This window comes from Nasonia vitripennis, chromosome 5 (genome assembly GCF_009193385.2).
Source record: "Nasonia vitripennis strain AsymCx chromosome 5, Nvit_psr_1.1, whole genome shotgun sequence".
Classification (NCBI taxonomy): domain Eukaryota; kingdom Metazoa; phylum Arthropoda; class Insecta; order Hymenoptera; family Pteromalidae; genus Nasonia; species Nasonia vitripennis.
The window spans coordinates 1,621,683-1,648,080 of record NC_045761.1 but is presented as its reverse complement, the minus strand read 5'-3'; the positions used below and the strand labels follow the sequence as shown (position 1 = coordinate 1,648,080).

Genomic DNA, 26,398 nt, shown 5'->3' with positions numbered 1-26,398 from the left:
CCTCCGCGCGCCAACCACCCCCTCTAAGTGCGAGGCCTACTATCGGCTGCGAGAAAGTCTGGACGTTATTTCCGCCCGCGATGCAGGACGACGATTTATCGCGCTCGATTCGATCGAGGAAAGAAAAACACGAAAATCCTCTGCACCCCCTCGTTACATTACACGTTCCGTACAGTCCTATAGGTACACATCGATGCGATTCGCTTTGAGAGCTGAGGACGAGCCCGCGCCGAGCGAGCGATATCGCGCGCGGCTTCCGGGACAACCAGTTTGGGACCTTCAAAGAGCCGTCGGACGTGTTCGGCAAGCTGATATCACGCGCGCTCGCCTCGACGACTTTGACGGCACTGGCCCGCTTTTCTGTGCGCGCGCAGTTATTAGAGAAAGCTCATCATTCCACTATTGGCCGAAAGTGGCTGCGCACTAACCGCAGCAGGGCCAGCAACTCGTAAATAATTCTCTTTTTCGCTCAGAGCTCGCCGACGATGCAGCGCGAAGGCTGAAACTTTCATGTCGACCTTTTTGCACCCCAGGCGCGAGAAAAAAAAACGAGGCGCGATTAAGCGTAACCACGTTTTCCTGTAGACGCACATACGGCCGGCGAGTCTAGCGCTGCTGCTGTACATGGGGAGAGAAAAAAAAGACCGACGGAGAGATCCAAAGGCGTCGAGCGATAACCTCGTCATGGTCCTCTGCTGAATTATTGATGGCCCGGCGCGCGTATATAGTACTTGGCAACCCCCGAACGTCTTGGGCCTATAGGTACGCGGATGAGAGACACCTTCGCAGTGCCCGCGAATATATAGCAAAAACAAAAGACGCGCTTCTCTATGTAAAAGAAGAAACTGCGGTATATACTCCTTGTATCGTTCCTTTGGCCGAGAAAGAAAAAAGGAAGGCTGCACAGATCCGCGCGTCGGACGAGAGGCATCGACGCGTCGACCCCGGGGGACGAGCGCCCCGACGCCCAATTTCAACCAATTTGACCGAAAGTTCGGCTTAATTTTATTTTCGCGCCTGCCCACGTGCGCGCCCGAGAGCAGTCCGTACAGAGTACGCACTTCACTGCATCGGATCGTCTTACCTCGGGGGAGAAAAGAAAACTCTCTCTCCTTTTCCGTCTTTGAAGCCGGCTGGTGTCTACGGTCTTTTCTGCAATATTAGAGTCCGAGAAATGTTTAGGTAACCGGCGGCTATTTACGACACTGCTCTTTTGACGCTCTCTCTCGCCCGTCGGCTTTTCGGAGATTTGCGTTCGCTTTCTTGCGCCAGCTCCCAAGGGGGACGTTTCAATCAGGAGCCAGCCAACTATACACCTCTTGCTGCGATAGTCGACTTTTTGCTGAATCGCAGAAATTAATCCGCCACGCGGCCGTGCGATGATCTGATCGGGTCGTGTTCTCTATCGCTAATTAGGCTCATCTTCGCGTCTTGCAGGATACTGCATTCGCACGAGGCTCTCGAGTAGTCGATATCGGGAAACGCTAAGGAAGCGAAAAGTTGCATTGGCTGGATGCCTATAACATAAAGTAGAGAGAGAGAGATAGAGAGAGAGAGAGCGCGAGTGGAGAGGGAAAGTGGCCTGTCCCACGGGGCGCGCAAAAGCGTAGATTCGGCAAGGGACACTTTTCCTATGTGCTCTTTCTCCCTTCCACCCCCTGCACGCTCACTCTTATTCTTATACGCGCGTCGCCCCCTGTGCCAGCAGTTTCACTCGCTCGCCTGACCCACTCTCCGCAGTTTTATTGTTTTTCCTTAACAAATCAGCCCGATCATGCGCGTTTGTTTAACTTTTTTTGTTGGCGCCGATCCGCATCCAACTCGCGTCTTCCTAATCTCCTCGACTCTCCCACAGAAGAAGAAAGAAGCAGAAGAAGAAGAAGGTTCTCTCGGCGCTTCTTTACGACTTCTGCGTCCTGCCGCGTAGCGCAGAGGAAGCAGTGGCATAATGGCTGCTGGCGCTCTCGTCTCCGAAACTCCGCGCGGCACGACGTCGTTTTACAGTCGTTAAGCGTAATGAGCCACCGATAAAAAGCCATCTTGTTTTTAACCCTTTGTCGTCTCGGGAGCCCGGAACGGCCGCATTTAATTGTACTACCTCATTTTTTCCCTCGGATTAACGAGACGCCCGGGACCGTTCCGCGGCGATTCTTTAAAGCGCTTTATTCGTTTCGCCGTCGAGCGAGCCAACACCATGATGTTTTTCACCTGAACACCGATGCGGGCTCTATCAGCTCGGCTATACCTACGTCTGTGTGTGTGTGTGTGTGTATGTGTGTACAGCCGGGGGCGCTGATGTCGTCCATTGGCCCGGGGTTCGAGGTAAAACCGGAAACTGGCGCGCGAGAGGCGTGGTCGTCGCGCATCCGATGCACTTACTGGGCTGCACGACTGCAGCCGCGGCGTTGACGCGGCCCGATTGAATAATGCATGCGCTGCTTAGTCCCGCGCCCGCGCGTATGTCGCCGTGTTTACGGCAAACGCGCGCGCCACGCCTACTCTCTCTCTCTCGCGGCGTGTAATTCGAATTTTCGAAAATCATCGCAACCGGCTGATTCCGCGTCATTGTGATCGACGCTCCAGAGGGGGATGATTTCGGGGTGGGTAAACGCCGTTCTCTATGCAGAGCGTGCAATCATCGATTTACCCGACGCGCACGCGTGCGGGTCCATTGTCGTATGCGTAATATTATTGTACGTTGTATAAATAGTCGAAAAATTCGCGCGATAACCAAAATTTTCTTTCTGCTTGCAGCATTCTGGAGCTGAGGAAGGAGAAGAGCAGGGACGCGGCGAGGTCGAGGCGCGGCAAGGAGAACTTCGAGTTCTACGAGCTCGCGAAGATGCTGCCTCTGCCGGCTGCCATCACCTCCCAATTGGACAAGGCTTCGATCATAAGGCTCACGATATCCTACCTCAAACTACGGGACTTCTCCGGGCACGGCGACCCGCCGTGGAGCCGGGACACACCGCCGCCCAACAAGTCCGTCAAAGGTTGGTAAACTCTCGTCTCTTTGTTTTTTGCGCTCGCCAAGCACAATCGAGCGAGTCTAACTCGGTTATATACGCCGAGCAAAAAAGACACTGCGGCTTCTAACGTCAGTCAATCCGAATCCACGCGGGCAAACCGAGTTATCCGGCGCCGCGTCACGTTCCCCAATGATCGATAGAATTTTTCTTTGATGCGAATCATTGTTTCTGCTTTTTTCGCCCGCGCGACAACGACGAGACCGAAGAACAAAAACAACGCGCTGACGCAATGCTCGCCCATTACTAACGAGCGAGATGCTAATTCCGAAGCTCATCGCGGCGGCCTCCTGCGCGCGTATTCGATTGCTCGCCACGTAAGTCGGTAGCCAAGGCGCAGCCCAACGGTATGTATATGCGAGCTACGTGACATCAATCGCCGCGTCCTGCTCGCGAGCAGTTCTCGAAATTGCGATTAGGAAACACACCGGGGGGATTTACGATATTTTTGTTTTCTCCTCCGCGTACGTATGACGCATCGAATCGAAAGGAATTTCCAAAAGGGTCAAGCGAACTCTTTCAAAATATACGAGTAGCGAATCGTCGCACAAAGTATTTATACAATGCGCGATTCGAGGCACGCAGACGCCTGCTCCTGACGTGTTCATCTTACAGCCGATCAAACTCCTTGCTTCCGCTCATGCGCTCGTCTGGCGCTGCTTTTGTCGTCGCACTTCTCCCGATATGATGGATCAGTCGCAAAAAGTCAACTGCCATGCGTAGAGCTCGCTCGCGCGAAACTGAGCTGCTGCTTAATCAAGCGACGGGGAAATTTAAGCGCGTCGAAAACAAGCCGTCTCGGAGATAGCGCGACTGTGAAAAGATCGCCGGCGATACATAGTAATGGAAAATTGTCGCCAATCATCGCGGCGATACGATCTTCCTCCTCTTTCTCGGCTTTATTTCCCTGCTCCGCTTGACGAAAATAGGACCGGCTGCTGCAGCCGGACACACACAATGGACTCGCTCGATCGAGCGGAAGCTATAGGGCTGCGAGTCGTATTTTCGAAATTCTCGCTCGAGTCAGGCTACGGATTTCTGCGAGGCTCATTGGAATGTAGATTGATTTTCGCGCGAGGAGACTTGTATTGGATTTGCGGAGCCGCAAAATCAGTAGAGAACGAAAAAAATCCCTTGGCCAAACAAATCGGCGGCCGGAATGAAAAGAGTCAACAGCAGCGGCGCATTCGAAAAATACAGTCGAGAAAGAGAGAGAGAAGACATCATCGCATGATCGCATGACGGGACAATGACTGGGCCTACTACCGGCGGCGCTCTGGGTTAATATTTGCCGAGGTGGGGTCTTGCATACGTAGAGAGAGATCCAGCGCGTACCCACATGTAAATCTAATCAGGCCGACCCCTCGCTATGCCTCAGCCTGTAACCAAACTAACGGAATCGAGTTAGCGCTCGGCGCATAGGAGAGCCACCCACAACTTCTCGTCAAAGTAAATCCAGTCAACTGCCACCGCACGAGCTACTCGTCTATCGCTCGCTGCTTTAGCTTTCTCGGGCGCGAGGCTAATGAACGAAAACGAGTTAAGGCCTAGGCGAGGCTTTCCCCCGACGCGGATTCCACGAGCGCAGCTCCATTGTTCTATTTTTTCTGCTCCGTTCGCGTACAGCAATAATCAGAGGAGAGAGAGAGAGAGAGAGAGAGAGAGAGAGAGAGAGAGAGAGAGAGCGAAGAAAGGAGCTTCTCTCCCGGCTCGCGCACGCGGCATCGAGGGAGAGAAGAATGACAGGAGAGCGAAGGAGGGGAGTTTAAACCAGTGTTTAACGTAGTTGGCGGCTAGTTAACGACGGGGGAGCCGGGAAGCTTACACAGTCAGCGGTGCTCATCCGGCCGCTCGATCATTCGGATTTTCAAAAATGCCCCGCTCGGAATTTTCCGTTTCATCGGCCTCCGTGTACACTCTCTCGCTCCACGTCTCGTTGGGGATGTACCACGGTGCTGAAAAGCTCGAAATTCAATGCGCGGCAGAGTGCGGTGCGGGTAATTCGGAGCAGACGACGACGACGAACCACTGGCGCCCTCGAGCAGCGCGGCGGGTACGCGTGTCCTAATGAAATACGGGGATTAACCGAACACACCTGACTAATTAAGTAGCGGCTAATTAGATCATCGTCACCAATACCCTAATCAACGCCTCGTTAGCGTCATCCTGTTTGCTCGATGCAAATAATATGCCGGATTTTCGAGGGGCCGAGAGACAGAAGCTTTGTAAAGACTATCCTCTCTCTGTCTCCCCGATATTAAATATGATTAAGAATTCGCCGGGACGAGAGAGAGAGAGAGAGAGCAGTCGCTGCGTGCTTATTGAATTTTAATAAGATCGAGATTGCTTTAACGAAGCGCCGTGAAATTGAGCCGCGGTGAGCAAACTTTGCTCGGCAGCTTCGCCGCGGGGATAACATTCTACTTTGCGCGCTCTGCAATGTGTAAATTGCACCACATTCCTCTTGCGAGGCAAAGAAGTATTTTAATTGAGAGCCGTAAATCGCGACGCGACGACGAATTAGATGACACGTCAGCGTTATATTAAATTCATCGAAAGGGGTAGAGGCGGTGCTCTCAAGTGCCCATCAATGTAAACCAGTGGTAAAGTCAGCGCCACATCCCCGCAGGCTCTTTAATGACCGGCGAAATTCAAATGGCTGCTCGAGCCGTCAATCTGAGAGATGTCGAGCTTGATTTATGAATGCAGATTACACAGAACCGCCCCCGAGAAGGGGGGGGGGGGTTGTTTCGGAGCCGGCGAATTCGTCACGCCGTTTTGCCCAGGAGAGACTGCGTGTGTATATGATTTTCGATAAATGTATCATTATGCGAATTCGAGGAAAGAAAAAATATGAAGAAGGGACCAGCAGACACTACCCCATGCACAGGGGCGTGTGGTGGGGGATCAGCCGGGGATGAAACGTATGGCTTTATGCCGGCGAACGATTAATCTTCATACGGCCGAAAGCCGTCGTATTAGACTCGCCAGTTGCCGGCGGATCCTCGTCTCTCTCCCCGGGGGACGGGCAATAACGTTTCACTCGCGTACGTATACGGAGAGAGAAAAAAAAGGAACAAATTCTCCGCGGACATCTCACCTGTCCTCCCCTCGAACTCGATATTAATAAAACTGTAATCAGTTACGTTTATGCCGACAAGCTAACTAGTCTATAAATCTTCGCTCGCTGATCGCGCGTTAAATAAACAAGTCATTCGCGCAGCCGATAGGCGATTTTTTACCAGGCTCTTCGGCAAAATCCTCGGCATACGTACACTGTTAAAAATTGGTTGAAAATTCAACAACAATAAATAGTTGAAAATTCAATTTTGCGTTATTGAAAACTAAATTCAATAACTTTTGATTGAATATCTCGGCGCTAGGTTTTTCTAAGTTAATTCAAGTACATGTTACTGAAAAAACTTATAAAATTTTGACGTATCCAACTTTTATTAGGCATCAATTCGCATTTTAAATACTTATGAGACATGATAAAAACAATGTAAAATGATGTGTATCGTAACCTATATATTAATGAATTGTAAAATAACATCTCGAGCAACATCGTCAAACGGGATCGGACAATAGCTGCACGGAAAGAAGTACGCACGCTGAGGGACGGCGCGACTGAGCATCTTGATTTTGATACTCTTAAACACGGTGTATTGGCATGCACTGATATTCAGCATGCTTGCACGAGAAAAAACGATGCGCAAGAATCAGTAGGGCACGCGTCGCCGCTCGCGCAGTTGCACCGTCCCTCGGCATGTATCACACTACTTCTTTCCGTGTGACAGTTCTACGCATTGATATAGGTGGTTCGACATCGCTACCGCGCATGCGCGTCGTCGCTGCGGCATGTCGCGTCGGTCGGGCCCGCCCGCCGCCGCTGACCGGGCGAGCGAGTCGCGAGCGCCGTCCGCGAGTGCAAGCGTGAGCGAAAAATAACCGCCATTTCGACAGCAGCGTTTTAAAGTAGTGCATGTTTGGCTTTGTTCGTAACGGATTTTTGGTTTCGTTCTACATTCAATGATGTCATTACGGTAAGTATAATTGCAATGAATCAATCAGTGACAAACTCAAGCTATTGAACCCGTAGCTCATAAAACCGCTTGGTTTATTAGGTAGAGGTTAGGATACCCATTCGCCGGCAAGTTTCGACCGAACTATTCGGAGAATTCCGTGCCAAAAACACAATTCATCAAGCGGAAAGTTATGGTTCGAGAGCCCGAATATCAAAAGGGACATTCTTGCTACAGCATCAGCAGTTAACAACGTCACGCAGGCTTTCTGAAGCCGCTTTTTGGAAGTCTCGCGGCAGTGTCTCCGCGTCAGGACATATATCTTGCACAGCAAGCAGAGAGACAGTTGTAGCCTACCCGCGCGCCATCACCTACGCTCTCATCCCAGCTCGCAGCGGCCGTATTTATCGCGACTCGTCAGCATATCCTTAAGCTCTGAGTCTACTAGGATATAAGAAGGATATTCTTACAAAAGCATTGGCAGTTGACGACGTCGCGTAGGCTTTCTGAAGCCGCTTTTTGGAGGTCTCGCGGCAGCGGCCAGTGTCTCCCCGCCTGCGTCAGGCCATCTATCTTCAGCGTCAGCTACAGCGAGCTTACAGCTCGTAGCGGCAGTGTTTATTGCGACTCTTCAACATATCTTCAAGCTCTGTGTCTACACGAATGCATTGAAACAGTAAGCGTTGTTAAGCCTACCTACTAGGGTCCACGTTTTGGTTTGTATGTACAGTTTAATGTTTTCGTTTATTTCCCCTTCCTCGTTTTCTTAGCGTATAAATAGATAGCCAGCATACTTATATAGATACATTTTTTTTTCAATTAGTAGCAAACAAATAAACTGATATAATAGATAAAGTAGAGTACAGCTGATTAAAATAAATTAACTGAGCAAAGAAAAAACACGAACAAATGATGTTCATAGGAAATTAAAATTTACTGAAACTACTATTTTATGAAAACTTATTATATAATTATTTTATAGGCATCGCTGATGGCTCAGGTATAAATATCTTGGAGTATTGTTATAGTCAACTACAAAGCTCGATGCTCATGATATGCTACTGGTAAACTTCAGTACCATAGCTGATTTTATTTCATGGATTATTGTCAACTGATATATGTAAGATGGCTTATTAATTTTATTGCTCCAAGAATTTTATTTTTTAATAGAAGTGATTGATATCGTACTTTCTAATAATTTTAAAGTTTTTCTTATGAGAGAACTAACTGCTCAAACTTCTTGCATTAAGTAGTGACTATTAAATATCGAGATAAATAACTTTAAAATAATTGGTAAAAGACAAATGTACGCAAAGTTGATAAATAATTATTTTATAGGTATGGCTGATGATTCACATATGAATATCCTGAAGATGAACGTAGCCTAAGCTATCCTTTTTTGTAGTCAACTAACAAGCTCCAGAATAACAACGATGTCAAGTAAAATTAACCATAAAATCTTTTTAAATTATTAGATACCAGTTAATATTGTTAATAATTTTCTTATTATTTATATCTTTTCACAGAACTTGTTGATTTGCTAACAAAAACTGGGAGCTCACTGACTGAGTGAAATTATTTTTAAACAACTAGATAAAAAAACGTTATTATCAAGGTTATACGTCTCTCTACATAAGCTGAGCGTAAGTGTTTTGGTGTAGTTGAAAATTGATTCGCGAAAAAGCTAAATGGTTCTTATAAATGTAGTGGACGGTCTTCAATTTTTCTCAGTGCCTCTGCGTCTCCTGAACCATTTCTGTGCGAAAATGAGCTATAAGCTAAGTTCATTTATTTGAATCATGAACTATAGGTTATTTTAATTTGAATATTAGATATTATTAGGGGCACACCTGATTCAATAGATTATATCAACTTTCGCGTTATCTTAAAGAAAATTATGTTCTACTGTCGTCTTTGTAACTTCAAAACACCATCCTTGCCTAGACATTTGCTACACCATAAATTTCATCGAAATATTCATAATTATGTACATTGTGGATTTGAAAAGTGTCTAAAATTTTTCAAAAAGGAAGCTCACTTAAAGAAACATTTATTTCGGTCGCATAATCTTTTGAAACAAAAAGAAAATCCAAAAACAGTATTAAATTCCGACCAAAGAGGTAAATTTGTGTGTAGCATTAGTAGTTGCGAAAAAGAGTGGGATTGTTTCTCTGATCTTGTCAAACATTTGAAAGTACACATTAAAAAAAATGATCAAATCACCTGCCCAATGCACGATTGTGGAAAGAAGTACAAGGTTTTATCTTCTTTTACTAGTCATTTAACTAAACAGCATAGAAACAATTATAAAAAAGTACAGGATTCAAAAATATACGATCAGTCAGAAATCGAGGAATCGCAAACAAATTCAGATTCTGTTGAAGCTCAGTCGCTTGAATGTGTTGTCGACAATGAAAATCAATCTGAACGTTTTGAAATCGATGGTAATGCGCAATCGGAATCTCCAGTAGAACTAAATCCTTCACTAGAAGAATCGTCCGATTTGTATCTACATAACTTAGCTCAATTCTATTTGAAATTAGAAACCCAGCTTTTGCTTTCCGCTTCTACTGTGAAAACTATTGTTACTGAAATAACCAGTATGCAGCGAGAATCACAAAATATTGTAATGACATCGTTAGCTAGAAAATTGATCTCTGAAGGAATATCAGCTGATAAAGTCGATATTATTGTGAAAGAAATCATAAACGAAGATCCTTTCTTAAAATGTAATGTAAAATTAGGAAGTAATTACAAACGAAAAAAATTTTATAAGGAAAATTTTGATTTTATACAACCAGAGTCACTAGTAATCGACAAGGAGAACCAAACGTATTTTTCATACGTGCCCATAATAGAAACCCTAAAATATACGTTCCAAGATAAGTCAATACAGCATGAAATATTAAAAAAACCTGAACCAAGAGATAAAGACGTTCTTTTCGACTTCATGGATGGCACTGTATATAAATGCAATACGTTTTTCAACGATAATCCGGACGCATTAAAAATTATTTTATACCAAGATGCTTTTGAAGTAGTGAATCCCATCGGAGCTGCAAAAAAGAAGCATAAAATTTTAGCGGTATACATGAGTATTGAAAATTTACCAGAAAACTTACGATCTCATGTCAATACTATTAAACTTGTTGCGCTATGCAACGAAATTGATTTTGATTGCCAAAAGGTCTATGGAAAAATCGTAGAAGATCTAAAAATTATTGAAACTACTGGAATTGAAGTAGGTGAATGTATTCTCACGACATGGAAAAACTCGCTTGAAAAAAAAGTGAAACCGATAAGACAGTATCTGAAGACTTGCCATACTTTGAAAATAAATAAAAGTCAAGAATTAAAAAATATAATTCAAGACTGCAAAGAGGCAACTGAAACAAGAAAAGATAATTATCCTAAAAATGCTATTATTTTTCCGCTTCTAGTATTATACTTTGAAGAAAATATAGAACTGCTATACAATATTGTTGATGTAAGTTATTTACATACATTAATATCTGTTACAACAATAATTTAATTTAGTAACAATAAAAGTAATCATTCCAAATTTTAATTACAGAGCGCACTTAATGAGGATGCTATTCTGGAAACCTGCGCGAATAATAATCATCCTGTATTGATTATTAGAGGTATGTAGGAGACACTATTTAATTTTATAAAATGTATATATTTAAAAAATAGAAATAATAATTATATATTTTTTCAAATAGGTAAAACATTGTACGATTCAGAAAGCACCTGCACTATCATTCTCGAAGGAAAAACTGTAATCTACTGTTCAGATTTCTTGGATGGAATTTTATTAACATTCTTGAGTTATTATATTTTTGGTTATAAGTATCCAGCAGGCTTGGAAAAAACTCTAGAATTCATTCAAAGGTAAAAATATAAAATTTATAGATTTCTTAAATTGAACATAAATGGTACATTTATGTTTTAGGATTTTACTGCAAATTAACCCTCCAATAGGAACGAAGACTGCTCCAGGAAAGAAAAGACGCACAAAATCCTACAACAGTGCCGTGTTCAGTCTAGCTAAAGCTTTGTCTAACTTTTCGGATTCTTTTAAAACAACTTAATACATCAGATAATTAGTGAGACTTTAATTTAAGCACGCGAGAGAATGTATAAAAATATTCGAACTACCGTTAATAATCAGCAAGTATTTTGACTTTTTTTAAGATCGTTGCTATTTAATTGCAAGTAACTGTGTAAAGCTGTTTATTTAATATTTATTTATTGAACTATGTATTCTTTTTCTGCAATACATAAATATTACTCTTATAAAAATAGTGTTTATTAAACACGTTTCCAACAGAAATTAAAACAACAATATCATTATTAAGCGCACAAGGATTCTATTAAAAAGTACTTGAATTTTCAACAATTGTCAATGAATTTTTAAGTAGGATGTGGTTGAAATTTTCAATTACGTGATTGGAAAAAACTTCAAGAACATTTTGTTGAATTTTCAATCACCGATTTTTAACAGTGTATAAACAGCCCAAGGGCCGGTATACGGCGGCGGCGTAATATCTCTTATTCCGAGAAAATTGCCTGAAGGCGATGGCCCGACGGTAATCGTGCGAGCGAGCGAGCCGGTTATCGTTCGTCGCATCGCGCAACAATAAGCCGCCGCTGCCGCCGGCAGAGACAACAAATTCAGCTATTTTTCATTAAATCCGGCTCCCGGCGGATAGCCGCTACTGCTGCTGCTGCCACTGCGCCGAGGGTGTGATATTACGTTATATTTCGCTTCCTCCTCTTTTCTCTATTTCTCTCTCGGTGACACGCGGATTTTTTTTTTTCGTTCTCGCAGAGAGACGATTACAGTCTGATGTTTAATTTATCAGAGCTACCGCGTCGGGCGGATTTTTGAGAAGCTGACGCATGCGAATTCCACAGATCCAAGGATAAGTATACGCGCGCTTGGTTTACGTTTCCATAAAAGAAATCAGTTAGCACGGCCGAGAGTAAAGAACAGTCCGGTAGCTTTATTACACTATCCTGCCCCTCCTCCCGAGGACAGCACACACACGCGCTTAATGTGTATTTATTCAGCGCGTGTGTGTAACCTGCAATATCGACAAATATGACAGGGGCGTACATAAGCAGAGCCAGAGAGCGATATATATATATATATATATATATATATATATATATATATATATATATAATATCCACCATATGTTTGGTAATGTCGGGGAGAGCTCGAGGAATCCCCATATTTCGGGGCACACACATTCGCTAATGTCTTCATTCTTATGCGAGAGAACGGCCGTTAATGACGAGCGGCGTGACACACGTTTATTATTATTGCACCCCATGAATGAGCTGCCGAGCCGTTTAGCCGGAGGAGTTCTAATATTCCCGGGGAAAGTCGACGCCAGCCCGAGCACGAGCTCGGGGGAAAGTCTCGCAATGTCGTAAATTGACACCGAGAGATATGATGAAGCGGAGAGAGAGAAAGATCTATAGGCTGCTACTGTGTGACGTTCCGCTGTTAATAAACTTCCTCGCGGCAGTTTTTCGCATTTCAAGAAATAACGCACGGGACTGCAGCAGCAGCATCAGCAGCAGTTTCCCCCGTTATTATTGATTTTCGCGTCCGATAAGTCGAGGCGGCAGGTCTCAGATGGCTGCAGCCTCGAGCGGGCGAAGGAAAGGGGCAGTTAGCCGCTATTTTTCTATCTTCGGAAAATAAATATCGCTGAGTTATGGGCCGCCGACGCGAGAGGCAGCGCGTAAAACACGCCTTATGTATTTATCAAAATATTGTGATAACTTTTCCGGCGAGAGCTGCAGCCGAGAGATTTATAGGGTGAAAATGTGCGTGTAGAGCTGACCCGAACTCGCGCTGCCAATACACAGCCTCGGGGAGGTTTTTCTTTCCCGGGCAATAACGCGCGGCTTTACGCCGCTCGAAACTAGATGATTTTCCTCGCGCGCAAAACAATCAGCGCTTCCCTCGGTAATCCCGTTAGAGATCCATAAATATAGGAAATATGCTAAAAACGAGCTCTCGCGCGCGCGCACCCCACGGCGCGATAGCATTCAATACAAGGTTTCCATCGACGAGCTCGATTCGAATCCGATAGGAATCAACCGGTTAAGAGGGAGAAATGAATTCGGCAACCCTTTGGGCCTCCCCCCTCGTTCGGCAAACAAGCCACGATCCTACTCTTTCTCTCTCTCTCTCTCTCACTCTCCGCAATAATAATCCGAGGCACACAGAGCAGTCTCTCGCGCCCTTCGGATATTCCCTTAATGAAAGACTCGGAAAGACTCGATCAAACTCGTCCGCGCGAGGCTTAGAAGAAGTTGGACTGACCGTGTGCGAGTTTATTCTTCGGCCGTGGTGGGCTAATCCCATCGGACTACGCACTTGACGAACCTTTGTGCGGCCGGACCTGCCTGCGCGTATAATATAAAAGTGTGCGCCGTTCGTTAGCGGTGGGATTTTCTTTCCTGCTTCGGGGGATTCGGCCGCCTATAATCTATGCTGATTACGAGCTTTAGCCAACGCGTGTGTGTGCAATAACAACGGCAATAATTAACCTTTTCATAAGTATGTTTATCTCTTCCAGGTGCGAATCGAGTGAGGTCGCCGGCGTCGCTGCCGGTGGACATGTTCGAGCAGCTCCACGGCACCCACATCCTGCAGGTAAGCGACGAGTCTCGTTAACTATATATTCAAACTTCCTGATGTATTCAATGCCGAGCGACGCGGAGCTATTTTTTTTTTCTGTCCGTTTCAAATGCACGATCGTACGTGCTCGATAAGCTCAGCCAAAATTCAGACGCTCTACGCGGCAGATATACAGTGCCTATATCATATACGTTTCGAGAGAAACAAAAGTGTGCAGGAGCATTATTCGCCGTTTTCTCGTGTGTTTCAGTCGCTGGACGGTTTCGCAATGGCTGTCGCGGCTGACGGACGTTTCCTGTACATTTCCGAGACGGTCTCCATCTACCTCGGACTCTCTCAGGTAAGCCGGACTTCTTCTATTTTCTTTTTGTTGCGTCTCGAAGGAAAAAATAACACTGGCAGGCGAGTGACTTTTCCAAGCAGACTTCCCCGCGTATACACTCGGGTGCAAAAACGCTGAAAGCGCTTCCCTCGCTCCCTCTGCGAGCCGGCGCGGAAAGCTCCTCTCACAGTAGTAAAAGACCGAGCTAGGCAAGACGAGAGGCGGAGGTCGAGGCACGCGAGACTGTACCTACGTGCGGGGGGCGGCCCGCTCTACACACACACGCGCGGAGTGTACACCGAGGAGAGAGCGAGAGAGAGAGAGAGAGAGGTCAAGGGAGAAAGAGGAACGACGGCGGCCATGCTGGAGGGAGAGGGGAAGGGGAGAGAGAGCAGGCGCAGCCACCCCCGCTTGCGCGCGAGCGAGCGACGGGATGCCGCTCACGTAGTCTCTGCACGGCGGCGTGTTCGCCATTCCTAATGCCTTCTCTCTCTCTCTCTCTCTTTCTCTCTCTCTCTCTCTCTCTCTCTCTCTCTCTCTCTCTCTCTCTCTCTCGGACCGGCTGTATATACGTATACGTACGAGAGGCGCGCGAGAGACAGATATATAGAAAACGAGAGAGAGCGAGAGGGAGAGGGAGAGGCAGCAGCTACCGGTACCGAGGGGCAATCAATAGGGTGTTTCGGGGATTCTGGAAACTGCCGCGGCTGCGATGTCCTCGCGGGATCGCGAGAGCGCACAAACATGGCCGCGCCCGCTCTCTTGAATTTCATTTTACCCCGCGCGGTTAATTGCGGAACATTGATATTTCATATACCCACGCGCTTGTTCCGATTGATATTGAAAAGCTCTAACAATCGATTCGCTATTCGAGCTGCGCGCGGCCATGTTTGATCCCGTCTATTGTGTCGAGCGCAGCTTTCTCGCGGTGTTTATATACTCCTTCGATTATGCATACGGCGCAAATCGTTCTTCGCGCGCTTATTTATAGGTCGCGCATATCGTTAGTTCACATTACGCACGCGCAATGACAATAGATCGTACCATATGGACTCACGGCCCGTAAAATCATCGAAACGCGAGCGCGTCTTTAGTCGCGGCTAATGGAGCGTATAACGCGAAAGTGGGCGAGTGTAAGACCCGGAGCTTTCGCCGGTGTATAAAAAACGGCCATTCCCACGGCCCGAGAGTACCTCATAACCGCCTAAATAGCCCTTACACTCTACCGGTGTAAAAAGCGCTTAAGCGCCGGAGCTTCCCGGAATGTCTTCTTCTTCTTCTTCTTTTACGCGGCATTAAAGGAGTGCATCATAAATCCCCGCGCGGGCTCGTTTTACGCATGCATATACATCGATCTAATAACTCGCCTCGGTATAAATCCTTGCGAGCGACGACACTTTTATTACGGCAGGGGACTCAATTCCAGTAGCCCGAGAGAGAGAGAGAGACAGAGACCGCGAAGCGACTGACGCGTCCAGCACGCGCGCGGCCGGGAAGAAATCGGCCACGCGCGCCGCCATCTCGCATTCCAAGCTCGCGCTATAGCTTCGCGGCGTTATTGAGTAACTCTCGACGGCCCCGATTCCTATTTGTGCCCACGAGCCTCGAGGCTCGTGGCTTTAATTAGGCGCTTTCGAACCGACTCTTTTCTCCAGAAATCAAGCTCGCGGTAGAGGGTTAATCAAACGCGAAAATAAGAGGGAGAAGAAGTCGCGCGAGGCGAAAAAGCGCCGGATTTTTAGTAGCTCGCTTCGTATGCCCGTCGCGCGTGTCCGCTTCGATGAATCGATCCCGGCGTGTCTACGAGGTCACGGAATTCATGCGGAGGATACCGAAAATTGCCGTTTTCTCCCAACCGTCCTCGCGAGGAAAAGTCACGACTGCGCACAATATATATCATACAAGTGTAAGCAACCAATGAACACGAGCGACGATTTGATTGCAGGTGGAGATGACGGGCTCGAGCATCTTCGACTACGTGCACCAGCACGACCACGCGGAGGTGGCCGAGCAGCTGGGTCTGGGCCTGACGAGCTCGTCCTCGTCCTCGGGGCCGCACTCGTCGAGCTCGGGGCTGGCGTCGCCGAGCAGCGGAGCATCCGAGGAACATGGTTCGTCATCCACTGCGAATCCCGACGGTATTTTTGGTTTTTTCGTTGATTTCCAGTAAGACAGAATGCAATGTGAACGAGATTTATTACTGGAAACACCGGCTGCAGCGGTCTCGCGACGAGATTGCCGCGCTGACCCTGCAGCCCCTTTTTCTTCGTGTAAATCGCGCATTTTCGTTTGTTACCGCGCGCTCGATCTGGTGTCTCTCCTTGCGGTCTCTACCCAGTGGCCCCTTCCCGGGCAAGGTCGACGCTGCGGTTTCGCACATCCCCGCGGCGACGTGCCCGCGGCGCAGCCCCGATCAGTCTAAGCGCGCGAACGTGACGCTCGGTCGCGCTGCGTGCCGCTACGTCGAAATCGGGCTCTTTCCTTCTCGGTCACGCGCGCGCGACTGCACAGCGCTCCCTACTTCCCCAGCACACGGTCCGCGTAGCGTGATCGAAAGTCCCCTCCTCCGCGGGCGAGAGAGAACAGAAGCGGAGCTTGAATGGAAGCTCGCGTGACCAGCGGCTACCTGGACGAAAGATGATCACGTGGCGCGGCGTGCCGGACGTGCTCCAGCTCGCAAGCTCTCTCTCTCTCTCTCCGGCGCGCACGTGGACAGCAGCGCGGCAGGCCCGTGACGAAGGGGTGGAGGCTAGTCCGTGACGGGGGTTGGGAAAGAGCCTTATATACTCGAGTGCCGGTGCGCAGCGACGGAAACGGAGTCGCATACCGTATGCAGCGCAACCGAGCACGATTCCCCAATTGTTATTCCGCGCGACCGCGCGCCAAGTCGATTCTCTTTCGGGCTCGCGCCACGTGGCCATGCGCCGACCAGATCGAGCCGCACTTAACGTACATACGCAGAGGTGAAGAATTTCTCGCTATGATCCACAGTGTCGTCGGTCATGTCGCTGACGGCGAGCGGACTGTACAAGGGCTACGACCGCGCCTTCTGCGTCCGCATGAAGTCCACGCTGACGAAGAGAGGCTGCCACTTCAAGTCTTCCGGCTACCGCGTAAGTATTGCGCACACCTTCTCATCTCCGCTGTATTTGCCCTCTCGAGTTCAAGTGGACTGGACGCGCTCGAGTGTTCGAACCATCGGCAAACGATTCAATAAAATAAAATGGAAAATTTTCGCAGGTCGTTCTGCTGCTCTGTCGACTGAGGCCGCAGTACACGTTCAGCCACTCGAGGAAATCGGCGCCGCCGCTCATGGGGATGGTCGGCCTGGCGATCGCGCTTCCGCCGCCGAGCGTACACGAAATTAGGCTCGAGGCCGACATGTTTGTCACGCGCATCAACTTCGACTTCCGGATAGCACACTGCGAGCCAAAGTGAGTCCCCGTGCACGATGACGCTCAGAAGCTGCTGCTTGTGAGCACGAACCATAAACGCCGCTTTTCTTTCTCTCCTTTCCAGGGTGTCCGAGCTGCTGGACTACACGGCGGACGAGCTGACGGGCAAGAACCTCTACACCCTGTGCCACGGCGAGGACGCGAATCGTCTGCGCAAGTCACACATGGATCGTGAGTACATATAGACACTTTTAGAAGTAAAAGCGCCCGAAAGCCCGCACGCATATATTGTTAAACGCAGACCCGACTATCCCGCATTCGAGCTACGTACGCACACACACGTACATCCTATACGTGCCGCCGCGCTAAGGCAAAGGCAGCGGCGGCCCCGGGATTAGGTAGTTGGTATGCAGGCCGCGTTGGCCCACGCCGGATGCGGCATCTCCAGCGAGTTGTTACCTTCTCTCTCTAGCCCCCTCCCGCCCTCCCTCCCGCACTCCGCCCTTCCGCCCCCACTGCACTTTTGTCGGAGCTACTCCTGCTGCTGCCTGCTGTACAGAGGAAGGGAAGAACTCTGAGCGGCGTGTGTGCAGAAAGTTGGCGGAAAGAGAGGGAGAGAGCAACGTGTGAAGGGGGTTGTGTCTAGTGAAAGTCTTTCGTCGCGCGACGATCGATCGGAGCTGGCGGCGGAATCAACGCGTTTTGGAATTTTCTTTTTTCAATCAGTTTTGCATGCTCACACGCGCGCATAGGGAGGGGAGCAGCGCGAGAAGCCATCGCTCGCGCGGTCGAAGCTCGAAAGTCGAACGAGGCTCGCACTGTGTACATAAGCGATAAGTAGTGGGGGCACGAGAGCTGGATCCTCCTCTCTATCCTCTCATCCCTTTACCTTCTCCCCCTCCTCTCCTCTCCTCACCTCTATCACACATGCCGCGCTCGATCGCCCACACCCTCGAGCGGCGAAGGTTTACGCCCCTCTTTCCTCTCTTCTCTTTTCGTCAGCGGCTCGTCTCTTTGTTATACAGCTCCGATCGAGTCACCGCACATCGATCTTCGGGATGCGGCTTCTTATATTGACTGAGAGAGAGAGAGAGAGAGAGAGAGAGACAGTGACGGATAAGCGAGGCTGACTTTTCCCGCAGTTCTTTCGATTCTCCCACACGCGCCGAGGAAAAAAATGAGATTCCCCAAATAATCCCTACAGGTCGATCGTATAAGCGCGTATGACAATTCGAATTGTACTCGTTCCAGTGATCCACAAGGGCCAGATACTCACGCACTACTACCGACTGATGAACAAAAGCGGCGGCTACACGTGGCTGCAGACCTGCGCGACGGTCGTCTGCAACTCGAAGAACGCCGAGGAGCAGAACATCATCTGCGTGAACTACGTCATCAGTGGCCGAGAGTACGCGAACCTGATCATGGACTGCTGCCAGCTGGAGGACGGCGTTACGGGCGTCAAGCGTGAAGACGCCGCCGGTAACGATCCCGAGAACGGCTCTCCCGACGCCGACAGAGGAGGTGAGATATAATGCTGACACTTTCTGGCACTCGGCGTTTGGAAAATTGAATCGTCGCTGATAAATCGCCGCTCTCGAAACTCCTTTCAAACGAGGAACCCGGATTTTTCTCCTAATTTACCATAATCCGAAACGTTCGTACGAGGTCTCTTCAACAATATCATAACCGAGACAAGTGAAGAGCTCCCGCGAGAAATGAGAAGCATCCGCCGTATTCGAAAAGTATGCGCGAGTGTCGCGACGGCTGAATAGCCAGGAGGGCGCCGACTATAACGTTCCGAGTCATCGACACTCGAGAAAAGCAGCGGCTTTCATCGCCAGCCGTCGGCATAACGAGACGAAGACGAAGCAGCAGCATTGACCTCGCGACAATGAAAAACCGTGCTGTATTAACATATGAAGGCCGCTCTCGGATCGTACGGAGCTGCATCGATTTCGGCCTCGGATTTTTTTTTTTTATCTTTTTGAAATATAGCGCTCGCGGCGCGTTTGAAGACCACGCGCGTAGAGAGAGAGAGAGCTGCTCTATTTGAAAGTTAAATTTCCGAGACTCGCCGCGGAGACATTCCGTGCCGTAGAGCTGAAATTTAGACGCGGATACCTTGCTTCCAGAAGGCAGGAGCAGCGGAGGCCCGCCGAACCAACACCCCGAGCACCCGCCGCACAGGTCGCCGCACGACGACCGCGACGAGACCCGAGGCTCAGAGACCGACGTGCCCGGTCGAGGTGGTCGGCACCACGACAACGTAGTCGCCCAGCTTCAGCAGCAAGAGCCCCAGGTGACGACGGCGAGTCTCGGCAAGCTCCAGCAGCGGGGACACAAGCGGAAACTCGCCGCAGCCGCGGCTCCGGAGGACGACAGCAGCTCCGACGACGAGGACGACGACGAGGACTCGCCGATGAAGAGCGCCACGACGCCCAACGGACGCAGCCACGCGCTCAGCCCGGCCTCCTCCAGCCACTCCGTCTCGGCGAACGAGCAGCTCATGAGGACGGCCAGTCCCAAGGTACGTCCTATCTATTTCCTACGACTGAGTATTATATGTAGTGGATCGGGAAGACTCACGAGCGGGCATCCGTTGCAGGTGCGGCGAACCGAGGAGCTGGCCGACGCCCACCACGGAGCCGGCAGCGGCGCGGGCGGCACCTCCGTGAAAGACCTCGAGCAGGCGATGTCGAAGCACCTGCCGGGCGCCGTCCTGGCCAAGCCCGACTCGCCGGCGATCCACCAGCCCACGGACTTCAGCACGGACGCGCTGCTCAAGCAGCAGCAGCAGAAGTCGACGATCCAGTGGATCGGCGCGCACCACCACCTCGGCCACCTGAGCCCCCAGCAGTCGGGCGGCGGCCTGCCCGCCTCGGCCCTGCTGCGCCAGCTCTACGCCAACCGCGAGTCCGTCATCCGGGCCAACGTCCACGGCAGCAACAGCCGGGCGGGCTCCGCCGGCGGCTACTACACCGGCGCGGAGAACCCCCAGGCCGGGCCCCTGCCCACGCCCCCGGGCTCAGAGGGCTCCTCCACCTACGGCGAGCACCAGTTCGTCCTCGCGGCGGCGCACAACCAGAAGCCCGCCGGTAGCGACGCCTTCACCAGCCTCGTCTCCTCGTACGCCTCGACGCCGGCCGGCTACGCCGTCGACTACCACTCGGCCATGACGCCGCCCTCCTCCGTCTCGCCCCGCGACAAGCAGCAGCAGCAACAGCAGCACCAGCAGCAGCACCAGCAACAGCAGCAGCAGCAGCAGCAGCAGCAACTCGGGGTGAACAGCTACGAGGCGTCGGTCTACGGCGACCCGGTGCTGCGGCACCAGTACGAGCCGGCGCAGCCCCTGCCCCTGAAGCCGCAGGTCTACTCGGCCGTGCACCCCGGCGCCCTCGACGCGGCCTACAGCCTCGCGGCCGAGCAGCCCCAGTTCTACCACCACCCGGCCGCCGGCGCCGGATTCCACCTCTACCACCCGAGCAACAAGGCCGCGGCCAACGGCTGGTACGGCTCGGCCTCCTAGTTGTAACGAGGACAGCCCGGCGGGACGCGTACTTAACCGATGACGAGTGCATATCACGACCTAGTGTGAGTCTGCTTGTATGTGTGTGCGAGTACATGTGTGCGCGTGAAGCTCATGAGATGGGCCGAAAAGCCTGAAAGGCGGTCGCACGATGGAATCGTCGCGTGCGTAGGTTTGGGACGACTGTGCATTATTATACACCCCGCGTTATCTTCCGCGACCTGGCATCCGGCTCTCGTACGCAGGTCGCGGCGAAATTTACTTAAGCTCCAGAGCTCATGAATGTTTTCTTAGGAAAATTTGTTATATTATGTAAATTATTCGTTGATAAGCCACTATTATACATATAATTATAGCGTAGGCGTAATAACCGAAAAGATTTCGTTTTCGCAATACTTTGGATATGTTATGAAAATTAACGACTAACGGATTATGCTATTGGTTTATCATTCCTATACCTTCACCACCGGATTCATCGCTTCGCGAAGCGATGGGATGAATAGGACTATAATATAAGGGAGTAACAGATTTTCGACCTAAATTTAACGTGCAATAATTACAGTGACCCTTCCTTTTATAATTTATCAGATGCTGACTTGTTTTTATATTTTCTACTTCGTTGAGTAAAACTATTTTTGTCATCGCTGTATCGTCGACATTGTCATACTGACCGGATGAAGGCATGTATATAATTATTGCAAGTGTAGCATCGTTAACGGTATAAATGCAAGTATCAAATTAGACAAAAAAAGCGGTTATAATCACACCGAAACTCGACGACTTCCTGCGCGGTATATCATATCGCGAGCCAAGGCATTACGCGAGCTTGTACAAAGAGACGATGTACTACTTATATTGTGGCAGTAAACAAAAGAATATACATTAACAAAAAAAAATGAAACTGTTTCTCGTGCTTATACGAAATTCAATTCGTACGTTTGATCGTTCGTAGTCGTATCATATAGGAAAACTTCTGCTGCTATTCACGCGTCAGAGGTGCATACACGAAAGGAAGAGAGGGGAACATGATCAAAAGCGAATTGAAGAAAGTTCCTCTCTGTAAATAAGCGAAAACTCATCCTCGACGTGACCGAGAGCCGCCTCGACTTTAAGAAAAGGACATAAGGATTCACTTTTAGGCATATAAATAATCGCGCGCACTTAGGACACAGCCTCACGGCCTTACTCGCTCTTAAGTCAAAGATTACGTTATAAGTGCAATAAAAAAAACGAGGGAAAACTCGGCACGCGTAGTCCTTGCGTTCTGTCGTGAAAAGTGTAATCGATTGACTCTGCGCGAGCTGCAGCTCTTTAGGCGAAACAAAAAAGTTTTAAGGGATTTTTCGCGCGTCTGTATTATATACATATTGTAAGTAAACGCTATACCTAATACATGAAACTTCTCTCCTGCACGCACTTTCCGATGATTCAATTTGTCCTTTTGCGTTCTTTGAAAGAAGGAAGACAAAGGTAAAACCGACGAAAGCTATATGTATGCAGCGTGCGCGCGATGTGTGATATATCGAAGATGAATTATATTATATTATAAATATTGAATATAAACTATCATATAAACGATGGCTGAACGAGTGATTGCACGTGAGCTGGTGCAATTGTGCGGTTAACTTAAGGATTATCAATCTGAATTTCAATGGACATTAATGAGAAAAGACAACCAAGTTATGCGCTATACGTGTTATCATATTTTTTGTTGACTTAGCTGTACAGATTTACTTTACGAATGTTAACTTTAAAACGAGCTGAAAGCCGACGTGCGTCGTAGTCGTAGTCATCGTCGTTGTATTATTGCAAACCTCTGTTTTCCATATCACAATATCGAAGACAGTCGATCAGTTGTAGTACTCGAACTTCGTCTCACACGTGAACTTAATAGTCGTAGATGACAAGCCGTTTAAGAAACACAATTGGATTAACGATTTCTCGACGATGACACAACTAGCACAAGTTATTTCATTCGTTTTGGCGGTATGTGTCGATTGGTTCGGAAAGCGAGCACACGCATTTCGGGATTCCGTATTAGCGCGAGGATTCGCGAAATGAGAAATAAAAAAATGCGCAAAGTGGTGTACTACCGGTGACTATATACTTAATCTCTCAATTTCTCTCCGGGACACAGCCTGTCGTTTGTTTTCTTTTGTAACGCATGAAAATTGACACAATACATGGATTTTATATGAAAATGAATAAACATTGACGAGTCTCTCATTTATTTTACCCTGAATGATGAAACCGATTATTTTATTAAAACTTAACGAGTGCCAGGGTGCAGTATCAAGTCACAGTAGCGTCAAGGTCGAGAATAGCCGAAACCCAAAGCGCAGTTCAGGACTGGACTTTCCTGCTCACCAGTCTCCGACTACCGACGATAGGTGTCGCACAGGGCTGATTTCCCAGAATGTACTCGAAACGATGATTTCTACTTTATCGACAACGGCCAACTCGCGGGTACGCCGATTTCTTACCGACTGAGACATTTACTCATTCGGTATTGACTAGTAGTGACGTTAGTTACCTACATTCTTTGTAACGATCAGCGTTTGCGAATGTAGGGTTCTGTCTGACTCGTTGCAGATGTTTTGAGACGTGAAAAATAAGAATAGTCATACGCACCTACGCGCTACTGTGAAAATATTTGCAATCGATTTATAACAGCTGTACGTACCTGTAATGAAAAAGATAAACATAAATAAATAAATAATTACGGTTTCATCGCAAAGAAAGAAATGAATAAATATACAATAAAATCTTTAATTATTTTCGCACATAACGATTTACTGTTTCAAAATGATTCGTCCATCCAAGACAACTCAATCCAAAAAAAAAAAACAGTTCCCAACACGCCAGCAATACTCATCGAGCGTTTCCCTCGCCGCATGAGCAAAATAAACACAACAATCGCATCCGCCCAGCGGACAAGGTACAGCCCAATGAATAACGACTTCCTCAAAACACACATTTCATCTACGAATTTCGCGTCGCCAGCGGGCAGGAGGCGACGATGCACAAAAAAAGAAATCCTCCCAATATCTCCATCTGACTTCCTCCCTCTCTGCATGGTGCACACACACGTTTCGAAATAGAGATTTCAAAACATTTCCCCAAACGCATTCATCCTCGCACTTTGCGCCTCGATTTATGTGCCTCCAGCCTCTCTCGCACCTATGCAGCGCGCGGCAGTTTCGAGGAAGAATAATAAATCCAAACGCATATACGTATAGCTATATCCCACATAGGCGCGTGAATAAGACGCAACCGGTGTCAGAGAGATGAATATATATGCATTCTCCCATTCGCTCGCGGGGGTAAACGATATCCCATTAGGAGCTCGCTCCGATGGTCCCGGGCGTACCCCGGGGGCGAAATCAATTTTCCTTTAAGGGACCGTTAAATTCTGCGGGGAGTGCAGATGTTTTTTTTTAGCTCTCCTTTCTTTTGCTCTCGGCCGCCTATACAGGGTACAGGTAAGGCAGCTCCTTTCTTCCTACACTCGGCCCGCCGCCGTCCCCTGATCCGTGGATACGCGTCTCGGGGCTTCGTAATGCAGAAGAAGGTATACACACGGACGAAAAACGCGAGACTTCTCAATCCCGAATATATACAGGGGGAGAGGTGCGCCGCCACGCGTCACAAATCTTCGGAGCCGCGAGGAGCTACTGCGCGCGCGTCTCCGCAGCCGCCGCAGAGTCAAACCTCGGAAAATCCGTCGACAATGGCCCCTGGGCGCACAATGGAGAAAAGCGGCCTGCAGCGCGCTCCGAGCCCGGGGGAACGTGAAAGTCGTAAAAAACTGGAAGCGATTTTTGGTTTTCGGGTAAATCAACGTCTTATTTCCGAGAGGATTGCGGCGGTAAATAATATTTTTTACTGCGCCGGGGCGTACGCTGTATTTCACGGCTTCTATAACGATGGGAAAATCTGGCAGGTTTTTACTGCTGCGCCGCTCGAGACGTCTACGTTTCGGAGTCAATTGCTGCGCGTATACCGCTGGGAAAGTTGATTGCTACTGTAAAAATCGTATGGGGATGATTTGCCCTGTTTTTTAAACTGAGTAAAAGGTATTTGTATAGTACTTTTGAAATAAACCATTCTCTTCAATGAATCCAATACGCCTTCCACCTCAGAAGAAGAAACACGTAAAGTGTCCAACGGTGAATTACCTGCGTATGACTCAATACGCCTTCGACGAGTCAGATCGAGAAGAAGATATCGATTTATCCGGTTTTACCCCCACGAATTTAACGCACCAGACCCACGGTGAAAACGTACTCGCATGACCATTAAAAACGAGAAAGCCCATACAGAGGCAAAGAGTACAGCATAGGCGGAGCATTTCTCTCTCGCTCTCTCGCACAGAAATCCAAAGTGAAAGATGGACAAGGACCGTAGCTGCAGCCGTCTCCCGGCTCATAGAGACGTCCATCTCACAGCGGGCTTTCACGGGCGCGCAGCGACAGCCTTCCCTCGAAATCTCGAGAAAAGCCAAGCCGAGCGACTCCACTGACCTTCCACGCCCGGAGGAGCCGTCGCAGCTCTCTAAGCCGTCGCTGTGGCTTTCGCGAAAAGAAAAGCGACCCGAGCGAGCGAAATAAAAGGCCCTTCGTTTTCCCTCAAAAACCTCGCTGCGGCGTACACAGTCGCTCTTTGTGCCGAGTACACTGCCGGCAATTTATTCCTATAGATTTGAGCGTTTAATCGGGCCATACCTGCCCGCTGTTTTCTCACACTCTCCGGTCTGCAGTGGTTCGGGACGTGTTTTGGAATTAATGATTTTTCTCGGCTCTATACGCGCTCCTCTCTTTTCTCTCTTCTTCTTCTTCTGCTGCTGCGCCTCTCTCCGGACTCGACGGAGAATAATCGATTCGCGCTGCTTCCGAGAGCGACGAGAGAGGATTTTCGGATTCCAAATATTGATTCGAACGGCTCCCTTCTAGATCGCTACCGTTTGATAGGCGGACCGCAGGTGCTAATGAATGCCGAACGAGCGGCCTAAGCGGCGTGTTTTTTATCCGATTCACGTGTCGGTGCCTTTTTACTTCTCATTCGCAGGGTGCGCGCGTTCTTTTTTTCTCCTAGTATTTATGACGATTTGACTCGTGTTTATCCGATGGATATCTGAAATGCTTAGGATGACTGGTGCTAGTATTGCGTTTTGGTGAGACGACTCAAGCCTGATAACAGCAAAATTAACGCGGTTTATTGTTAAATAATTGGAAGGAGACGCGAAGAGAGCCGATCGCTTTGAAAAACGAGATACAAAAGGGATTTTTAAAAGCGATATTTAGTTTCACGTAAAATGACCAAATTTATGCACCGGATTATATTACCGCCATAAGGTTACTGCCAGAAAAATGAGCCTGCGCTGCAGGTCCTTTAACTTCGTCCTCGCACCGCATTCATAAAACGCTTGCATTTTACAATA

General features: G+C 48.6%; 2 protein-coding genes across 10 annotated transcripts in view; both read left to right on the top strand.

The window, feature by feature from the left end:
• Positions 1-23,167, top strand: part of LOC100122804 (protein trachealess) — a 90,125-nt gene extending 66,958 nt beyond the window's left edge. For 5 of the 7 annotated variants that reach the window (XM_031931825.1, XM_031931822.1, XM_031931828.1 and 2 more), the window contains 10 exons: positions 2,755-2,993; positions 13,651-13,727; positions 13,963-14,052; positions 15,980-16,172; positions 17,026-17,147; positions 17,275-17,468; positions 17,554-17,660; positions 18,681-18,953; positions 19,565-19,959; positions 20,038-23,167. In XM_031931825.1, coding sequence (XP_031787685.1) covers positions 2,755-2,993; positions 13,651-13,727; positions 13,963-14,052; positions 15,980-16,172; positions 17,026-17,147; positions 17,275-17,468; positions 17,554-17,660; positions 18,681-18,953; positions 19,565-19,959; positions 20,038-20,958 — 2,611 coding nt within the window. In that variant the 3' untranslated portion in view covers positions 20,959-23,167. The remainder of the gene's footprint in view (positions 1-2,754; positions 2,994-13,650; positions 13,728-13,962; positions 14,053-15,979; positions 16,173-17,025; positions 17,148-17,274; positions 17,469-17,553; positions 17,661-18,680; positions 18,954-19,564; positions 19,960-20,037) is intronic. The other 2 variants (XM_031931824.1, XM_031931823.1) reach the window with 2 other exon arrangements.
• Positions 6,305-11,554, top strand: LOC103315333. Of its 3 annotated transcripts, none has more exons than XM_016986903.2 (8): positions 6,305-7,069; positions 7,151-7,724; positions 8,031-8,168; positions 8,387-8,488; positions 8,575-10,535; positions 10,623-10,692; positions 10,774-10,942; positions 11,004-11,554. In XM_016986903.2, the coding sequence occupies exons 5-8, from the start codon at positions 8,946-8,948 to the stop codon at positions 11,140-11,142; spliced, it is 1,968 nt and encodes a 655-aa protein (XP_016842392.1). In that variant the 5' UTR covers positions 6,305-7,069; positions 7,151-7,724; positions 8,031-8,168; positions 8,387-8,488; positions 8,575-8,945; the 3' UTR covers positions 11,143-11,554. The 3 variants fall into 3 exon arrangements, with proteins under 3 accessions (XP_016842392.1, XP_031787690.1, XP_031787691.1); XM_031931830.1 differs by having other exon boundaries at positions 7,151-7,768; XM_031931831.1 differs by lacking the exons at positions 6,305-7,069; positions 7,151-7,724; positions 8,031-8,168 and having other exon boundaries at positions 8,233-8,488.
• Positions 23,168-26,398: the final 3,231 nt, after the last annotated feature.

Bases quoted from the DNA above. Each gene is read 5' to 3' on its own strand.
- LOC103315333 (XM_016986903.2), top strand. From the start codon at position 8,946: ATGTTCTACTGTCGTCTTTGTAACTTCAAAACACCATCCTTGCCTAGA. The intron at 10,536-10,622 runs GTAAGTTATTTA...TTTTAATTACAG, and splicing joins TGCTATACAATATTGTTGAT to AGCGCACTTAATGAGGATGC. The intron at 10,943-11,003 runs GTAAAAATATAA...TTTATGTTTTAG, and splicing joins ACTCTAGAATTCATTCAAAG to GATTTTACTGCAAATTAACC.